General features: G+C 33.4%; 3 protein-coding genes across 4 annotated transcripts; 1 reads left to right on the plus strand and 2 right to left on the minus strand.

Annotated features, from left to right (window-relative positions):
* Positions 1–46: 46 nt before the first annotated feature.
* Positions 47–1,882, minus strand: LOC140865601 (remorin-like). Its single transcript, XM_073270283.1, has 5 exons — positions 1,512–1,882; positions 1,180–1,230; positions 1,006–1,093; positions 738–819; positions 47–562 (listed from the first exon to the last, which is right to left on the minus strand). The coding sequence occupies exons 1-5, from the start codon at positions 1,753–1,755 to the stop codon at positions 368–370; spliced, it is 660 nt and encodes a 219-aa protein (XP_073126384.1). The 5' UTR covers positions 1,756–1,882; the 3' UTR covers positions 47–367.
* Positions 1,883–4,949: 3,067 nt separating this feature from the next.
* On the plus strand, positions 4,950–12,642 carry LOC140860095 (tRNA-specific adenosine deaminase TAD1-like). 2 transcript variants are annotated; one of them, XM_073262875.1, is made up of 11 exons: positions 4,950–5,137; positions 5,242–5,362; positions 5,650–5,840; positions 5,933–6,039; positions 6,205–6,325; positions 7,188–7,357; positions 7,456–7,532; positions 7,624–7,743; positions 8,361–8,448; positions 8,657–9,802; positions 9,892–10,031. In XM_073262875.1, exons 1-10 carry the CDS (start codon positions 4,954–4,956, stop codon positions 8,768–8,770), a joined length of 1,293 nt encoding a protein of 430 aa, XP_073118976.1. In that variant the 5' UTR covers positions 4,950–4,953; the 3' UTR covers positions 8,771–9,802; positions 9,892–10,031. The 2 variants fall into 2 exon arrangements, with proteins under 2 accessions (XP_073118976.1, XP_073118975.1); XM_073262874.1 differs by lacking the exons at positions 4,950–5,137; positions 5,242–5,362; positions 5,650–5,840; ... (4 more) ...; positions 7,624–7,743; positions 8,361–8,448 and adding exons at positions 10,521–10,713; positions 11,193–11,257; positions 11,373–11,583; positions 12,130–12,642 and having other exon boundaries at positions 8,824–9,802; positions 9,892–10,418.
* Positions 12,643–14,227: 1,585 nt separating this feature from the next.
* On the minus strand, positions 14,228–15,334 carry LOC140865459 (actin-depolymerizing factor 7-like). Its single transcript, XM_073270113.1, has 3 exons — positions 15,310–15,334; positions 14,740–15,005; positions 14,228–14,378 (listed from the first exon to the last, which is right to left on the minus strand). The coding sequence occupies exons 1-3, from the start codon at positions 15,310–15,312 to the stop codon at positions 14,228–14,230; spliced, it is 420 nt and encodes a 139-aa protein (XP_073126214.1). The 5' UTR covers positions 15,313–15,334.
* Positions 15,335–17,748: the final 2,414 nt, after the last annotated feature.

Raw genomic sequence — 17,748 nt, forward strand, 5'->3', positions numbered from 1 at the left:
ATGTTAGATTCTCAATGAATTGAAGAGTCAATTTTAAGATGTAAAATTGGAGTTTAAACCAGAAGGCTTCTGTATTGGGTGAGACAAATGCTTTAATTCTGCTTACCAGTCGACAATGTCACATGTAATTCCACATGCTCTAATAAGCAACGATTTGTGGTTGCATGTTATGAACACCAAAGCTGTTTTCATGAGCGAAAAGTACTTGAACTATACATTACCACACGGGAAACATAACAAGATCAAAAGATTCAAAACCCCATGTTTTCTTGAACACAAAAAAGAACACCATATCAAAGCAGCAAACTTTACAAGGGAATCCTGAAACTTCGAAGGTCATTCTTTGCTAAACACAAGACGCTTCACCTTAAAAGCATCCAAAAGATTTCGTAGGAATCTGCTTCCTTGCACGGTATGAATTAGCCGCCCCCGTTGCCTTGAATATCTCATCTTTACGTGCAGCTTCAACCGTTGCTCTCTTCTCTTCTGCCTGCTTGTGTATTAGTGCCACCTTGTTTTTCACACTTTCTGCATAATATGCCTTCTTCTTCTCTAGTTTTTCCTGTAGAGATTACAAGCCTGACTCAACGTTTGATATTTATAATTTTCAACTTTGTTTAGGATTTCATGTAAACCGAAAGTGATGATCATGAATAGCTTTATAGCCAAAATATTTATATTAAAACACATGAGAATTTGAAGATGCAAACAAGCAAATCGAAGTTGAGTGTTTTTACCTCAAGTTTTCTTAGTTGGGCGTCAAGAGATGCCTTCTTGGTGTTCTCCCACGAAGCTATATCTGCCACATTCTTTTGAGCCCTGTTCCATCACACTAAATCGTGATCACAATCTCAAACAATTTCAAGTTCATACAAAATAAAGTTCATAAATCTCTCAAAATCAAGAATTCGCCCCAATCGAATCCATTCTTCCCCACATTTCATAGCTGAAACACGAGTTCTTACAATCGTTCACAAGTGATATCCGGATAATTCAGAGCCTTACTTGTTCTCCACTTTGCTTTTTTCATTTTCCTCCCAAGCCTTGATGTACGACAACTTCTTGTCACCTTCGAGTTTCGCAAGAGCGATATCTGCAAAATATTTCAGACATAAGTCATTCCCATTTTCATCTACACTAATCTACTTGTTCCTTAAACAAATCAAATCACGTACACACCTCTATCAAGAGATCCTTTCGAGCTTTTCTTTGCAACAGGTTCTGGAACATCTGCACCCAAATTCGGACACAAAGTCCCACATTATTAAATCTAAACACAATCCTTAAAAATTTCACATGTAACTTTTCAAATCATTCGCGTCTGGCTCTAATTTACCAACTCCAACTTTTTTAGTTTGTTCTTATAAGATTAAACGTAACAGTGCAAAGATTTTTAAACAAGAAACAGTGGATGAACCAGATCCAACAAACTGTAACTCAATCGGCCATCTACAGAATCGTATTTTCACGAATATCTAAACGAAAAAGCGGAAGAAAAAAAAGAAAGTTACTTGCAACAGGTTTAGCGGCTGCAGGCTTATCTTCGACGACGTCGTGGCACGGCTTCTCAACCACCGACGCAAGCGGTGGCTCCGCCGGTTCAGGATTCTTCGTGACAACTTCGGTGGGAGGTGGCGCGATGACAGGCTTATCTTGAACAGATTGATTCGGCTTCTCGACTACCGGCGCAAGCGGTGGCGGCTCCGCCGCGTCAGGATTCTTCGTAACAACTTGCTCGGCCACTGCGGTCGCCATTATTATTATGTATAAATAACAGTATAGAGAAGGGAGGATGAGTGGGCACGATGGAGAATCAAGGTAGAAGAAATGAGCTCTATGTTCACAGGAAAATGAAAATCTAATCTCCGGTGGCAAATGAAATATTGGACGAATATAATAATTAAGAAATTATAATTGACACTCATAATTGTAATTAATTAATACTAAGCAACGAACGGGGTGTTCAAACTTCAAATATTTGGTTAATACAAAAAAAAAAAAAAAAAAATCGAAACAAACTATTGAAAAGGTTCAAATCTTGTTCGTACTAAAAAAAAAAAACTCTGTTTTTTTAAGTAAATAAAATAACTAATTCTTCACTAAATGATGATACATGGTTAAATTTTTTTTAAAAAAAATTAATACTTCATAAGCTTCTCACTCAATATCGACAAATTTTTGTATGAAATCGTCTCATAAACTCAATTTATATAAAAATATTATTTTTATGTTTTAAGTATTGTTTTTCATTATATAAATATAATATTTTTAGCTATGTTATGAAAAAATATTGTATAATATATTTTGATTTGAGTAAAAATAATATTAATTTTTATGTGAAAATCGTATAATAAAATATATATTAATTTAAATGAAAAATATCAATGATGATGGTAAGAATATCCTCTCTTCGTCTCAAGAAAATCCACTGATACGAACTATGTAAAGAGTAAACAAAAAAAATAGGTTTAAAAAAATCCATTTAAATTGTAATGATAAAATAATTAAATTTTTTAAAAAACAATTAATTAATATATACATATGTACAGTTAATTTAACTTGGCCATGAAAATAATTAAATTAGTTAAAAAAGTAATTAATTAATATATACATATGTACAGTTAATTTAACTTGGCCATGTAAAAACCTACCTAAAAAGGATACGGAATCCACGGCTCCAACGTTTTATTTAAATTTAAGTCTTTTGCACGAATTATTAAAAATTAGATACATTAAATATTATGTATAACAAAATACAATGAATCGAATACGAAGCATTCCATGAATCTCTATTTCCAAAGAAATAATTAAAAAAAGTGTCAAAAAAAAAAAGAAATAATTAAAAAAAAATCGTTTATCGTGCTTGAGATAATTTTTTCCAAAAAAATGAACATGTGTTTATCTGTGATTTATAATATTTTGTGTAAACATAATGTTTGGTGCGTTTACTTTTTTTATAATTATAATTTGTTTAAACAAAATTTATTTGAGCAAAATATAACACACTTCGGAAACAGAAAATTGCATCCCCTTAAAAACCTTGCAAAGTTCATCACCTCTTTCTCTTTGATCTTACATATTCGCAAATTGACGGAGATTCGAGTTTGTGTTACCCTTTTTTTCTTTTGTAATAATAAAAAAAAAAAATTGAAGGTGAAAAATGTTTACCAATATATCGATTTTTAATTTCTTAAAGGAAAAGATTGTTCAAATCTATATATACACCTCTTAAATAATTAATCCAACCAATGTGGCTGTGAGACATCTAACTTAATCAGCTTGGATAAGGCTTAGTTTGATTTATTTTTATCCAAAATTAGAAGCAAACCAATTTTTTTAGCGGTTAGATTTGAAAACCCAATCCAAAATTTATGATCGAGTAAAAAACGATCTAACCTATATGTAATATGGTTTGCATGGATTTGGTTCGAGAGTTTTGATCTCTTGAAAATCATCGTGGACATATACATAAGCATTGACTGCGTAGTATCTTGCACCAACCAATAAGAATATTTCATGTTATATATAAAAGCTTGTTCTCATGATAGATTTAAGAGGTATCATTCATTAATACATTTGAAGTTCACTAAAAAAATAATCGAGTCCAAATGTATTGATAAATATCAACGATTAGTTGTATGTCAATACAATGTTTTTACATGTAGCATTTAACTAGCCCAATGATATGTCAACCGATGTTTATGTAGTTATCTATTGTGTTCGTCCAGAAGATAACACTCTTTGCTTTTATATCTCAACACCGCGAATGTGTGTATACTTTGGATTGACACCGCCGAAAAAATCTCCGCAATATTCCATTTCAACACATAGAGATGCTTCCAAGTTGTAGGAATGTGAGCCACGTAGTGGATTTCCAGATAACAATAAGATGGTGACTCATCTACATTATTCGTTACTGGTAATTTTCCAAATATAGCATATCTTTTCAATTATAAACTAATTTTTGGATAATGATATGCACAGAGGGAGATCAACTTGACTTGCTCAAAATGAAACAAATTTCTTTATGGGAACTAAAAATAAAATTGCAAGGCATGGTAAAATATGGTGAAGAGTAAGTAAATGAGAATTTTCTGCTAAATTAATTAACAAACATATACTCGAGCTATTGAAGTTCAACTCGAAGTTACAAAAAACAATTTTTGAGCCTAATTTGTTTGCCAACTACTGAATTTCACTGATATCCGAGTGGTCCAAGTGTTCGTTTCTCACCCGTGAAGATTTTTTTAAAATGAATAGTATAAATTGATAATAGATGGAGGCGGAAGTTTAGTGAGTAATAAACGCAAGAGGGCCCCCTCTACTTTTTGTTCCTATTATTATTGCTAATATTTTCTTTAAAAAAAGAAAAGAAAAAAAAAACAGAAAAGAAAAAGCATAATGGGGCCTAATTTTGCATAAGAGGTCATTATTTTTCATCTTTTGAAGTACAATAATTCAAGGGAGCCATAATTGCCAGTTTTCACGTATTAATCTCTGGAGTGGGGGTCCGATGCCTATATTTTGCCCATCGTTTATTGTAAATTGAAGATTTAGTTTTGAGGTACACAAGAAGTTCTGCGTGATGTCCTACGAAACAAATCTTTTATTTAAGTCACTCATGAAAAATATTATATTTTATGTTAAAAATGTTATTTTTTATTAATATAAAAAAAATTGATTCGTCTAAAAGATAAAATTACTTGTGACAAAGTCACAAGATACCTACTCTTTGAGATACTAATATTAGTTCAAAATAAAATTTGACCCTCTCCAATGTCAATTTGTTTTTTGTTTTTTTTTTTAAAAGTGGATCCAGTCCCAATAAAACTAATAATCGGATGGATTGGGCCGAATGAAGTTTAAATTTATTGGGCCGCTCACTGTCCATTGGACGGATGAAGGCCTTTTAGAGGCCCATGATTGAACTCAGAAGCCAATCGTTCAGTTTCCATGGATGGAAGTATTCCTCCACCGTCGCATGAAACGACGCCGTGCTCGCGGGAGGAGAAGACATGGGGGGAGAGGGTCTCGGAAGTAGTACTTTCATCTTACAATGCTCTTCCCAAAAAGGGGAAGCCCCAAGGACGTGAAGTCACCGTTTTGGCGGCGTTTCTTCTCTCCAGCCCTACTCAAGGTCTGTTCCCTGCGGTGTATTATCAAATTCCGAATCTTTGATTGCTTTTGCTGTGTTTACTCAGGCGATTCACATTTTGTGTTTGTTTATGTAAACATCGTCAGAATTACAAGTGGTTGCGTTGGGAACTGGAACGAAATGCGTCGGGCACAAACGGCGGAGTTTGAATGGCGACGTTGTCAATGATTCTCATGCTGAAGTCATTGCTAGAAGATCTCTTCTCAGGTACGATTTCAGCTTCTCAAATTGTTCTTATACTTTAGCCAAGTTTCTATAATGTATTATGTTCTTCTCGTTGACTAAAAAATGGCGTGCTTTGTTTAAAGGCTAGGATTTTAGATGCACGAGCTGAATAAATTTTTAATTTATTTTTAGCTTGAGAAGTTGACTAGTTGGTTACCCTGGTTTTGGTCGGTCACTCTGTACAACAGTACAAGTGACTAAAGTGGCTAGTTCAACTATGGGATATCTGAGTATCAAGTCATCTAATTGGTTGCATATAATTTAACCAGGTTCTTCTATTCAGAGATTGATCGCCTCACGAAAATTGACAGTAAATATGAGCATAATAACCGGAGCACAGAGTTGCAGAATGAGGATATTACCAAATCTGTTTTCCATCTTAACTCAGGTGTCCTTGGCCGAGCAAAGTTTAAATTTAAACCATGCTGGAAGTTGCATTTGTATGTATCACAATTGCCATGTAGGTAGTGGAGGTCTAAAATTTTGTAGTATTTTCTGGACTTGACTTTTATTCTACCTCCAATAAGTTATGTTTCTCTGATACTGGTACAGGTGGGGATGCCTCACTTAATTCTCAGATTTTCACTTGTTTAAATAATGGTTCATCAAAAGTATCAAACGTGCAATCTATCGCCTCAGAATGTTCTGACAGCACAATGGTATTACTGATCAATTTTTCCTTGCTAGTTTCCTTTAATATGTTTTCTGGACCAAATCGTCGTACACTTTTACATGAAGCTTTCTTGTTTTCCTTTCTTTTGCATGGGTTTTTATAACTATAATTTGCAATGATTTTATTAACAATAAAATATTTTAAAGATTAGTCTTCAGGTCACTCTTCTCAGACTGCCGGTACTGTTCATAGGAAGCCTGGTCGAGGAGATACAACTTTGTCAGTAAGTTGCTCTGACAAGATTGCACGGTGGAATGTTGCTGGAGTTCAAGGTTCGTTACTTTTAGGTCATCATAAATTCTTGAATGTTTCACTAATGTACTAAGCTAGGGGGATTAATGCCACACTCGTAGTCTTATAGATTCACCTCCAGAATATAATGGTTTGTCTCATTTTGAAAATCATGCACCTCGTGGAAACTTATGAGAGATCACAAACCATCTGTAGTTACTTGAAGCTTTGAGTCTTTGACTATGCATGAAGTATCACCTAGCAAGCGAAAAGGTTAATACTACCCAAAAATTTGATTAATTTGGTGGATTCGCGAACAATAATCCCATTTTGTTCCTTTGATAATCTCATATGACATGCACCTGTTTCGTTTTTGAGTGGTTATGTATCGACAACGTGAATCTTTTACTATTTTTTGAGTGGGAGAGGTGTTGGAAGCAATAACTGAGAGATTTGACTATTGTACGTTTTAAAATATATAAATTGCAACGCCGTTACTAGTTATGATTTTTGGTAAAGTATCAAGCTTTTTATCTTGCAATTGATATCATTGTTAAAGTCAAGACAGTTCCATGAATTGCAAGTTGGTGCAGTTATTGGGTGAGAAATTATTGGGAAACAATAATTTTCCCTGTTGAGACTTGAGGTGATGGATTAAATGTGTCCCTAGGGGGGGGTACCGTGTGGTTCAAAAGATTTGAAATGTACCATTTTCATTAGCTGTGGTTTTTGGCAAAGCAGTAAACACTTGATCCGACAAATAGATTGACTTTTTTAATTGTCCCTGCTCAAATATGCATATGGAAATATGCTTTGGAAAATTGTAATAAGCTATGCTCAATAATCTCATGTGCAAATTGGTTATTAATTTTGCACTCTCATTGAATTTTTATTTGGATACAGGCGCCCTTCTTTCCTCTTTTCTGGAACCTGTCTATATTTCCTCCGTAACAGTTGGTCTATCCCATTGTGATTCTGAAAATCTTCTCATTGTCGATCACCTGAGAAGATCTCTGCATGAGCGAATTGTTCCATTGACTAACAAACTGATAAGTCCTTTTCAAGTTAATAAGGTAATAGTTTACTGTTTCCCTCCATTTTGGCTGTGTAGCATGACATCGAAAATGAGCAAATGGATCTCATCAAACTCGATTTTCTTTGTAATTGACAGCCACTCCTCTGGGTAGCTCCTGTGCCACCTGGGGAATTTCAACATTCTGAGACTGCTCTAGAAACTTTAACTTGCGGGTGGGCTTGTGCGTTATTTATCATTGCTTCACGAGAGCTATTGGTTGTTTTCAGTTACTTTATCTGATGTTGTGTTCTCTTTCGTTTGCAGGTATTCAATATGTTGGAATAAATGTGGCTTGCATGAAGTGCTTCTTGGAACCACTGGTAGAAAGCAGGGTACTTCTGCTAAAGGTGCTTTGTATCCTTCCACTGAGTCATCTTTATGCAAGTAAGTTGCTATAATTTACAATTAGTACACCAAAAGCTATTTTTCTTGATTGCTTGAAGCTAAATTTTGTTTCTCGTACATGTAATAACCATGATTGATTTGCTTCCCCAGTTCACTGTTTGCATTTAGTGATATTCAGTTTGAAACTCTCTTACTTCGATTTATGTATGATGAAGTGTTTTAGTTTGGTGTTATTTGTCCTCCGGATTTTTTTTCGGTTTTCCATGAGTCAAAACCCCCTTAATGGCTTAATCTGACCCAATTGTAACAATTCTTTCTCCCAATTCAAAAAAAAAAAGAAAAGAAAAGAAAAGAAAAGAAAGAAAAAATAATTTTTTTTAAAATAAAAAAAATGGCTTAATCTATGTCCATGAAAGATGGAGATTGGAGACAAACCCCAGAACCTTGCTCTCCTCCCAAAATCAAATACTTGGTCACCTCAGACCCCAATGATTGGATCTTTATGTAGTCTGCTGGGCTTATCTATATCAACGCACCTTATTTTTGTGCAACATTGGTCAATCATATTATTCAACTAGGAAATCCCTACACTTGTCATGTTATAAAAGCACGGAAATGTATTTTTATATTCCACGTTGAATTTTTTATGCTCTTAGGAAGCGTTTGTTGGAGTTATTTGTATCACTTGAGCGTGAGATTATATCGGATTGCTTCGTCAGCGAGGATACTTATCATGAACTCAAGGTGCGTGACTCGGTTGTCCCCTTTTTCGATATCCATTTATAAATTTACAACCGCATGGATAAATCCCCCCTTTTTTTTCTTTTTTGGTGGGAGGGGCTTGTTACAATTGGATAAATGACATTTTTAATTCAGTGCAACACCAGAAGCTTTTAAAAAGGTTCATAATGGTGGAGGAATTGGCTTTATAGTATTTGATCCTGGTTTGCAGGAAAGGGTTGGAGAATACCAAGCAACTTCGAAGGCTTTCAAAGCAAGCCCACATTTTAGAAACTGGATTTCGAAACCCCGAGACTCCGAGGCCTTTTCGTTTAAGGGGCTTTAAAATGAGGTGTACGATGACTCTACTAAATCATAGTGACCTTATAAACTAGTTATAATAGGCATCTTTGCGTAGAGAAAAAAAAAAAAAAAAAACAGAAAGTCTTTGATACGATTGGATCTTTCCCGTTCAATTACTTCCACTCGATTCTGCCAACATATTATATTATTCGTGCCTTTTGGGAAAAGCAATTTCTTGACTTTAATTTATAAGCCCACTTTGATTTGTTTGCTATCTCACGATGCTGAAATCTCGAACTAAAATCATAAGATGAGTAGGTGGCGCATATATATAGCAACCATTGTATTGCATTGTGTGTCGCATAATCGTTGAAAATAATATACACTAGTAAATTAAAGCTTACCCATATTATTTGATACTTATTTAATTTATCGCCAGATACACGATGTTAATCATTTAATGAGCTTCACACGGCGAATCAACTGAAATTTACCATTCGAGTAGAACGGATTAATATATTTGAATCGATTTCCATAAAAACAAAATTACTCTTTCTTGGTATATTGGATGGGAAATCCTCTCGCAGAATCGATCAATTAGATAATCATGTACTAACTTTGACCTAGAAGTTCAACCCTAGTTTTGCGTACCAACTCGAGATTAGCGTACCATTATGAACCTTGCTGTATAAACTCGAGATTAGCGTATCCAAAAGAATCTTAAATTTTTATAGTATATGATTTCTTCTTATCGGAATTCGATAAACTGCAATTATTTATATTTGAACATTAAGTAACAAAACAAACTTGATCATTAGATCTCCACTTCTTGTCCTCGGAGTTCTGCCTCGCTGACAGATTCAGCTCTCACAAAATCACAACACATGTCAAATTAGTCATGATTTCTGATTGGATCACACAAAGTCAAAACCAAAATCCCCTTTTTTTTTTTTTTTTTTTTTTCTGTTCAGTAAATATGATTTGCCAGAATAGGACACGAAAGGCTCAAACAACAGTAGCCTTGTTTCTTGGAATCTTGATCTTCTTTGCCTTCATCACTCAATGGATCGATACTGTAAGTAATTTTTTGGGTCTTCGTTCACTTCATGATTTGATGTTTCATGATTTTTTTAACAATCCCATTTTCATGATTTATCCATGCAGTCGATCATCAAAGGATCATTACAAAAGAAATTTCTCCAAGACTCATCACCACACGTGTATCCGATAGAATTCGACTGTTCTCGCAAATGTTCAGAAATTTCAGTACCTGTGACAGAAAATATAAGCATTACTTCATCAACGGAATCGTGCCCCGAATACTTCAGATGGATTCATGAAGATTTAAGGCCATGGAAAGTTACCGGAATTACGAAAAGTATGGTGGAAAAAGCTAAGGAGGTGGCGCATATTAGGATCATCATACTGAATGGGAGGGTGTACGTGGAGAAGTATAAACATGTTTTTCAGACGAGAGATGTCATTACAATATGGGGTATTTTGCAGCTTCTTAGGCTGTATCCCGGAAGGATACCGGACTTGGATTTGATGTTCGAATGTAACGATAGGCCGGTGATCAAAAAACGCAACTACATGAGAAAACCAAATGCTTTAATCCCTCCATTGTTCCATTATTGTAGTGATGGTGTGAGCTTTGATATTGTTTTTCCAGATTGGTCCTTTTGGGGTTGGTAAAAGAATTTCTTTGCCCATTCTTTTGACTTGAATTTTGCATGAGAAAAGTTAGTTCAAGGGACAAATGAATGCCTTTGTATAATCCATTCTTTTTGCAGGCCGGAGGTCAATATCAGGCCTTGGGAAGTATTGAAAGAGGATCTGAAAGTTGGCAACAAAAATATCACATGGATGGATAGAGAACCTTATGCTTATTGGAAAGGAAACATAAGGATGGGTGCAGCGAGGCGAGATATGTTAAAATGCAATGCTTCTGATGAACAAGATTGGAAAGCTCGAATCTTCAACTTGGTATGCTGAAAAATAACAAGAATATTAGGTTTCTTACAAGTCGAGACAGACTCATATTAATAATGAAAAGTAATACTCTTGACATATTTTTTTATTATTCTGAATATATTTGAATAGAGAAAATGTTTTCGGATGGGAGAGAGTTCTTTTCAAAGTTTTCTTAGAAGAAGAATAATAAAAATCTTTAAAAATGTTAATAACAAACAAGTTTTAAAAAGTACTGCATCTTCAGGACTTGATCTGATTGAAATATAGAATATTTTATACATGTTTTTGTCTAGTCATGAAAGATTATATAATTAATTCATTCAAGATTAGATTATGGGGTAGTTAGCTAGACTTAAAGGTGGACGACTTTGGGGTTTAATTTTTAGCTTTTTGAAAATGAAGTGCCACCTACTCAATAACTGAATTTTGACTGAGTAAAAACTTGGACAAACTTATTATATTACATAGTTTTAATGTTGTTTAATTTATAGGAATGGGGACAAGAGAAGAAACAAAAGTTCAGCGGTGCGGATTTAGCAAGCCAATGCACTTACAGGCATACATCAGTTTCATTTTATCTGCGGATTGAATTGTTCAAATGATTATAATTATTTCTTTCATGTTTTATGTTCAACATATTCGTTATATAAATTTCGATTCCGCCAATGCAGATACAAGATTTACGTCGAAGGAGTTTCGTGGTCGGTCAGCGAAAAGTATATATTAGCATGTGATTCCATGAGTTTGATCGTAAGTCCACAGTATTACGACTTCTTCACAAGAAGTCTGATGCCCACAGTTCATTACTGGCCTATTAACAAAAAGAACAAGTGTGGATCCATTAAATTTGCAGTAGAATGGGGCAACAAGAACACAGACAAGGTATAATATATATATAGATAAACACACGCACACTATAATTTTATTCTTTTGATTAAGGGAAAATTGTGTTTTTTTTTTCCAAATGTTTTTGGTCATTTATGTTAGCAAATTTCAGTTTTAGTCTGTATTTTTTCTTTTTTTTTATTTTATTTTTTATGTTAGTTAATTTTCCGATTTCAGTTACAAAATTACATGACCACGAATGTATTTTTTCCTCAAATTAATTGTTTCGACAATTAATTTTATGTCATTTCTATATAAAAATCTATTGAATTGGGAGATATTGGTGAGAGAAATGGAACATTTTCGTGAAAATATTTAAATGGGACGATTTGAAAATCGTTTCATGACTAAAATTAGCAATCTCATAAATTGAAAAATAGAAATATATCGTTTCGTTAATACTTAATACTAAACACATTTTGCCATATGGCAACAAATTTTCCAATTCAAAATCTTGAGAAATTTAGAAGATTTAATTTCAGGTTTATAGAATGTTGTATCTTTTTTTTTTTTTTTTATACATACACCTTTCTATATGATCAGGCACAAAAGATCGGGAAATCGGGGAGTGATTATGTTCAAGAAAATCTGAAAATGAAGTATGTTTATGACTACATTTTCCATCTCTTGAATGAATACTCGAAGCTTATGAAATATAAGCCTTCTGTTCCCGAAGGAGCCGTCGAAGTGTGCTCGGAATCGTTGTTTTGTTCCGTCCGAGGATTGAGAAGGAAATTTAGGAAGGACTCAATGGTGACAAGTGCTGCAGACTCACGCCCATGCACATTGCCTCCTTCCTTTGATCCTGAAGAGCTTCGAGCGTTTCGTGATCGAAAACGAAATCTAGCAAAGAAAGTTGTGCTGTGGGAGCAAAATGAAACGAGCGGAATTTGAATTGCTTGAAGATTTTGTTTCCTTTTGCTTAGTCGGACTGTGGTTAAATTTTGATCGTGAATGGAACCTTTGCTGTGAAAATAGAGTGCTGTCAGTATGAAGTCCCATGCCATGGAATAGATGATATTGCCTTTTCTATAATACCATTTTTATCTTGAAGAAGTTAATAACTTTAGGGAAAATAGTCATGTTATTATATGTTGTCATTTAACTTGTTGAGAATGAGTTCAAGCCATATAACAGCTTGTTGATGAGGTTTAGTCGAATTTTGCGAGGGGTAATGTTACATGTACACGGAGGGTTACACGTTGGGTTACATAATGCACTTGAAATTACATGATTATCCTACATGCATTTTTGAAAGATTTTTTCCAAATAAAGTGCAGGGATAAACATGTAATTTCAAGTGCATTGTGTAACCCAACGTGTAACCCTCCGTGTACATGTAGCATTATCCTTTCGCGAGAATGTTGATGTGAATGATGTCACACAGGCCATGTCGATAATTTCTGTGCCACGTTTGTCAATCCGGCATATCGGACTAAAAACAAAAAAAACAACAAATTTACGAGATTAAGGCTCAATTTTGACAAGTTAGAAGATAAAAATAACAAACAAAATCGATAATTTAGAGAACTGATTATCCTTTTTTCACAAAAGAATCTTTTTATTATCTATACTATTAAAAAATGGAGAGAGGTTAATAGTAACTATTTTTTGTGAGCTTTTTTTAATATTCCAAATGTACTCTTATTTGTTGTGGCTTTTGTTTTTTATTCAACTTTCATTTGCTTTTTAAATTTTCTTTAAACTTTATTTTCTTTTTTTTGGTGAAAAAATGTTTGAAAAATTCATTCCACTATGCCACACAATCATAAATTATTCAACTTTATATAATTAGATTTTTTTATTAGAAAAAAAATTTTCTATCTTCGACATTTTGTGTACACGCATTGCGTGTGCCACAATTGATAATATTAATTAAAATTGAGTCATGTTTACTAATCAACGTAATCTGTCAACGCGACACCAAAATAAACGTACATTCATAGTCCTCCTATATTAAATTAAGTAATACAAATATCAACAAAAAAAGAAGGATAAAAAACTAAACATTAGAGGAAATTTTCCTGTTATTTTTAATATAGCTGGAAAACCATGAGTTTGAAAAACCGTTTTTCGAAAAACCAAAAATTATATAACACATTCAACGCATGTACCAATCACTAGTAACGTATAAAGTATGAACATTATTTGTTCGTCGTGGCATATATTCTATAGCTTTAAAATTTTTCTAGAAAAATTGTTATCAATTGTAATTAGTTTTATATAAAAACAATTCTCCAACCCAAAAAAGTAGAAATAATGATATGGAGACCTTTATCGAGACGAAAATCGCATATATCGAGTCGACTATATTTGCAAAATCAATAAAAAAATTGTAAATTAACCAATATATATAGCATAAATTATACATTTCATTTTTTGCATATGGTAGATAAAATTATAATATACATATAGTTATAGTAATTGATGCACCCACCTTAAGTAACGCGTGCTATACGGCTGGCTGTTTGTATACCTTAAGGGACGTGTAGAACTCAGCACACAAGCCATAAAAATGCAATTAACATACTAATATCATTCCAAAAAACCTCGAATTTCAAACAGAATATCACTTAAAAATCGTTCTTTTTCCCAAAAAAGTAACATTGAAGAATAGGTGATGTATGGAAGAGTGCTTAAATTAGTAAGCTCTTTCTTTGAAGATATCCAAGCTCATTTCGCTGGGATCCGTCGCCTGTAACTCGACCTGAATACCGTCTAATTCTCTCTTGAATCTGTCTTTCGAACTTGCATACAGCATCTTTGTTCTCACCCTTGCTGTATCTGGAGACCTGCATTATGTTATATATATTGTAGCCATAAACTTTAGTTTCAACAAATTTATCCGCCATATTTATTCAGCATGAAAAATATTATATGTACACATTTAGTTGCACACACGTTGTCTTTGAAGTTATAAAAATATCCCAATAATGAGATCTTTCCATTAGCACGTGGATAATTTTGTACTGCATAACTCATTTAGAAAACTTGGGGTTCATATGCTTGATAATGGATTTCATGAATTGTGGAAAAAAGTCGAGCAATTTAATTTCTACGCGAAAAAAACATTCGAAAACCATCTTGGTAGACAACCTAGCTAACTCAGAAAACAACAAATGCGTACATGTATATGTATGTATGAGTACTGACCATGCAACGAAAAAGATCTTGCTTTTATGGCAATTTTCATCGGTAGTGAAATCGTAGTCGAAGACGGCATATCGGCACTCGTTAGCGGGCAAGCTTTCGGTGAAATCCTGGTGAGTTTCATCATGGCTACCGATCTTTTCTATGGTGACTTGTTGGATAGTGTCATCAATCTTGAACACTAAGTATCTGTGGTTTCTTTTCGCTTTTAGTTCCAAGAATCTGAGCTTGCACTCGTCATTCACAGCTATTCCAGATGCTGAATTTGCCTGCCCCGCCAGAAAAAAAATTACATGGTGGATTGGCTTCTTAAACAATTATAGGGCAAACAATATAAAGTTGTAACAAAGAATCCCACATGTCATATTATGATCAAGAAAAAGAAAATTTGTTTCCCAAGGTAAGTTTTACGCATATTTTATCGATATCTATAGATCGTCTCGCCTACATCACAAATTCTATGCATCAAGAATGTCATGAGAACAAGGAGAAGAATATATAAATCCCATGATCTCATCAAATTTATACATGTAAAACACAAAAACTTTATTGGTTAAAAATCAACGTACATACCATTTTGTGAAGAAACTGAGCTTGATCAGAAACGGTGAAAATGGACAACGGGAATGGAAAAGAAGAGAGAAAAATAACAATAAAGAGAAGGATCCTTGATTTTTGGTATAGTTTATGGAGGAGTGGAAGAAAATTTCAAAGGGTTGAGAGATTTTTCAGGGTGCTTTTCGGAAAAATTAAAGGAAACATTTCCATTTTGAGGCTGATTATTAATCACATGCATTAAAGTGTTTACTCTAAAAAATCATATTTAAAAGGAATTAAAATTTTGGAAATTTATGTTATATTTATCTCTTTGTGGTTTTATTTCTGTTTTTTCAATTTCAGTATTAGTCTACTAATTTCTTTTCTTTATATGATTTTAGTAATTTTGCGCATGACACTAACATGACATTTCTAATGTTACATAAACTTTCGTGAAAAAAGAATCGAAATTTCAATATAACAAACCGAAATCATATAGAGATAGCATAGATAGAGATGGAACCAACCGGAGCAGTGGTTACACTCATCACCTCTCAACTTTATCTTATCCATAGTATTCTAGCTTTCAAATTTGCGATATTAATTAGTTCATTTTCTAAATAATTTATCGACATCGTCCCTCTCGATCAGTTAAAAAAAATCATTTTAATTCACCTCCTTGTTTACTTTCCAGGCTCCATCCCTAAACATAGATGATGAGAAAAGAAACGTTCTCAATTTTAAAACGTATGGAAAAAAAAATGAAAATTCATATGATTATTTATGGGAGCATGGACAGTTTAATATGCTTGTGCGCTGGGGGATTTAAAAATTAGACTTAATTAGAAATTTCATATTTATATTTATAATATAATAAATATTGGTCTTTTAATTAAAATTTAAAACGTGCCCGAATTATATATCTTGGTTGTACGTAATTATATCTATTCATCTATTTTAAAATATTTATTTAAAAATTGTTAAAAAAATTATTTATTCAATTAATGATTTTTTTCCCTAAGAAATACCACCCCGATAATAACAAATTGATCCATTTGGTAGGAAAATATTGTTAAAATGACACCATTAATTTTTTCCTTTATGTCTGATCCTTACTCATTTCATTCTTGTTAAGGCGAAATATAATGCTACCGAACTAGCAACTTGAGAAAAACCTCTTCTCCGACAAATTTAGCTGAGAAATCATATTATATATATAAACTTCAAAAAAAAAGTTTTTTCAAAACCAAAAAAATTATATAACACATGAATTACGTGTGCCGATCACTAGTATATTACAAAACATGAGAGTTATAAAGTAACCAACTTTGATATGAATTATAATATGAACATTTTCCCCCCAATTTTGCCCCAATATAACCTCATATATATTTGATATTTAGATTTGTTGAAAATTTTAATTGTGCTTAATGATTTGAAATTAAGCAATAAGAAGCTCGAAAAAGAAAAAAGGGATGAGAAGCTCGAAAAATAGAAAAAGAAAAAAAAAAATGGAAAATTGAGGTGTAGTGCCCCTACATTGGTGATGCTGCCTGGGCGTTTGCCCAGGAAAGCAGGGGTGGCGTAGGAGCGCAATATATTGCGTCCCTGCACTGGAGCTTCTGCCTTGGAAGTTTTCAAGGCGCCTGGAGTGGCGCAGGGGCACAATATATTGCGCCCCTGCATCGGTGCTTCTTCTTCACAAAAAGATGCGTGTTTTTTTCAAATTTTCTGATGGTTTTTGACATTGATATTTGTCAGTTATTTAAGCCAAAAGACACACTATATGATTGAAAAATTTTGTCTTTACACCAAAACAACATAAATATGAGAATTTTTTTAATAATTTTAAGAAGATTCTCAGATTTTTCAAACACTTTCCTGCATACAATTTTACTTCTTCTTCTTTCTACAAAAGAGAGTTTATAAAACATTTTTGGTTAAGAAAATTGTGATTTGTTGTGCTATAATCACAAGTAGAAGTTGTTGTATCTTGAGAGAAGATTGCCAAACACCGTAAGCAACAAGAGTGAGGTAAAATCTTTTTAAGAAAATCGTGTTCAATACGAGCCTCAACTGTTGAATTTTTTTTTTTCTGTTTTCTTTTGCCATATTCAAGTTTTTTCAACAAATATACCAACAAGATTTTATTAGACTAATTATTACCAATTTTCAAAATATTCGCTAATTTTCCCTTATTAATATTTTTTTTTATCAATGCCTACGCACTCACGCTATTTATATGTTATACCGATTGCTTTAAAAATAAATAAATAAATTTTAAAGTGATTATTACTCTGATTCCGTCCTTGCAGGCCCTAATCAGTTATCATGGTAAGGGAATTAAGATCCACTTTTTGTGCCTAAACATTACGATGGGGATTGATTTGGGCTTGGAATTTAGCGTGCCTGTACAACTTTCTCATAGCACGGGAACTCATGAATGAGAGCCCATGACTCGTAGCTTATATGACA

Source organism: Henckelia pumila, chromosome 4 (genome assembly GCF_033568475.1).
Source record: "Henckelia pumila isolate YLH828 chromosome 4, ASM3356847v2, whole genome shotgun sequence".
Classification (NCBI taxonomy): Eukaryota; Viridiplantae; Streptophyta; class Magnoliopsida; order Lamiales; family Gesneriaceae; genus Henckelia; species Henckelia pumila.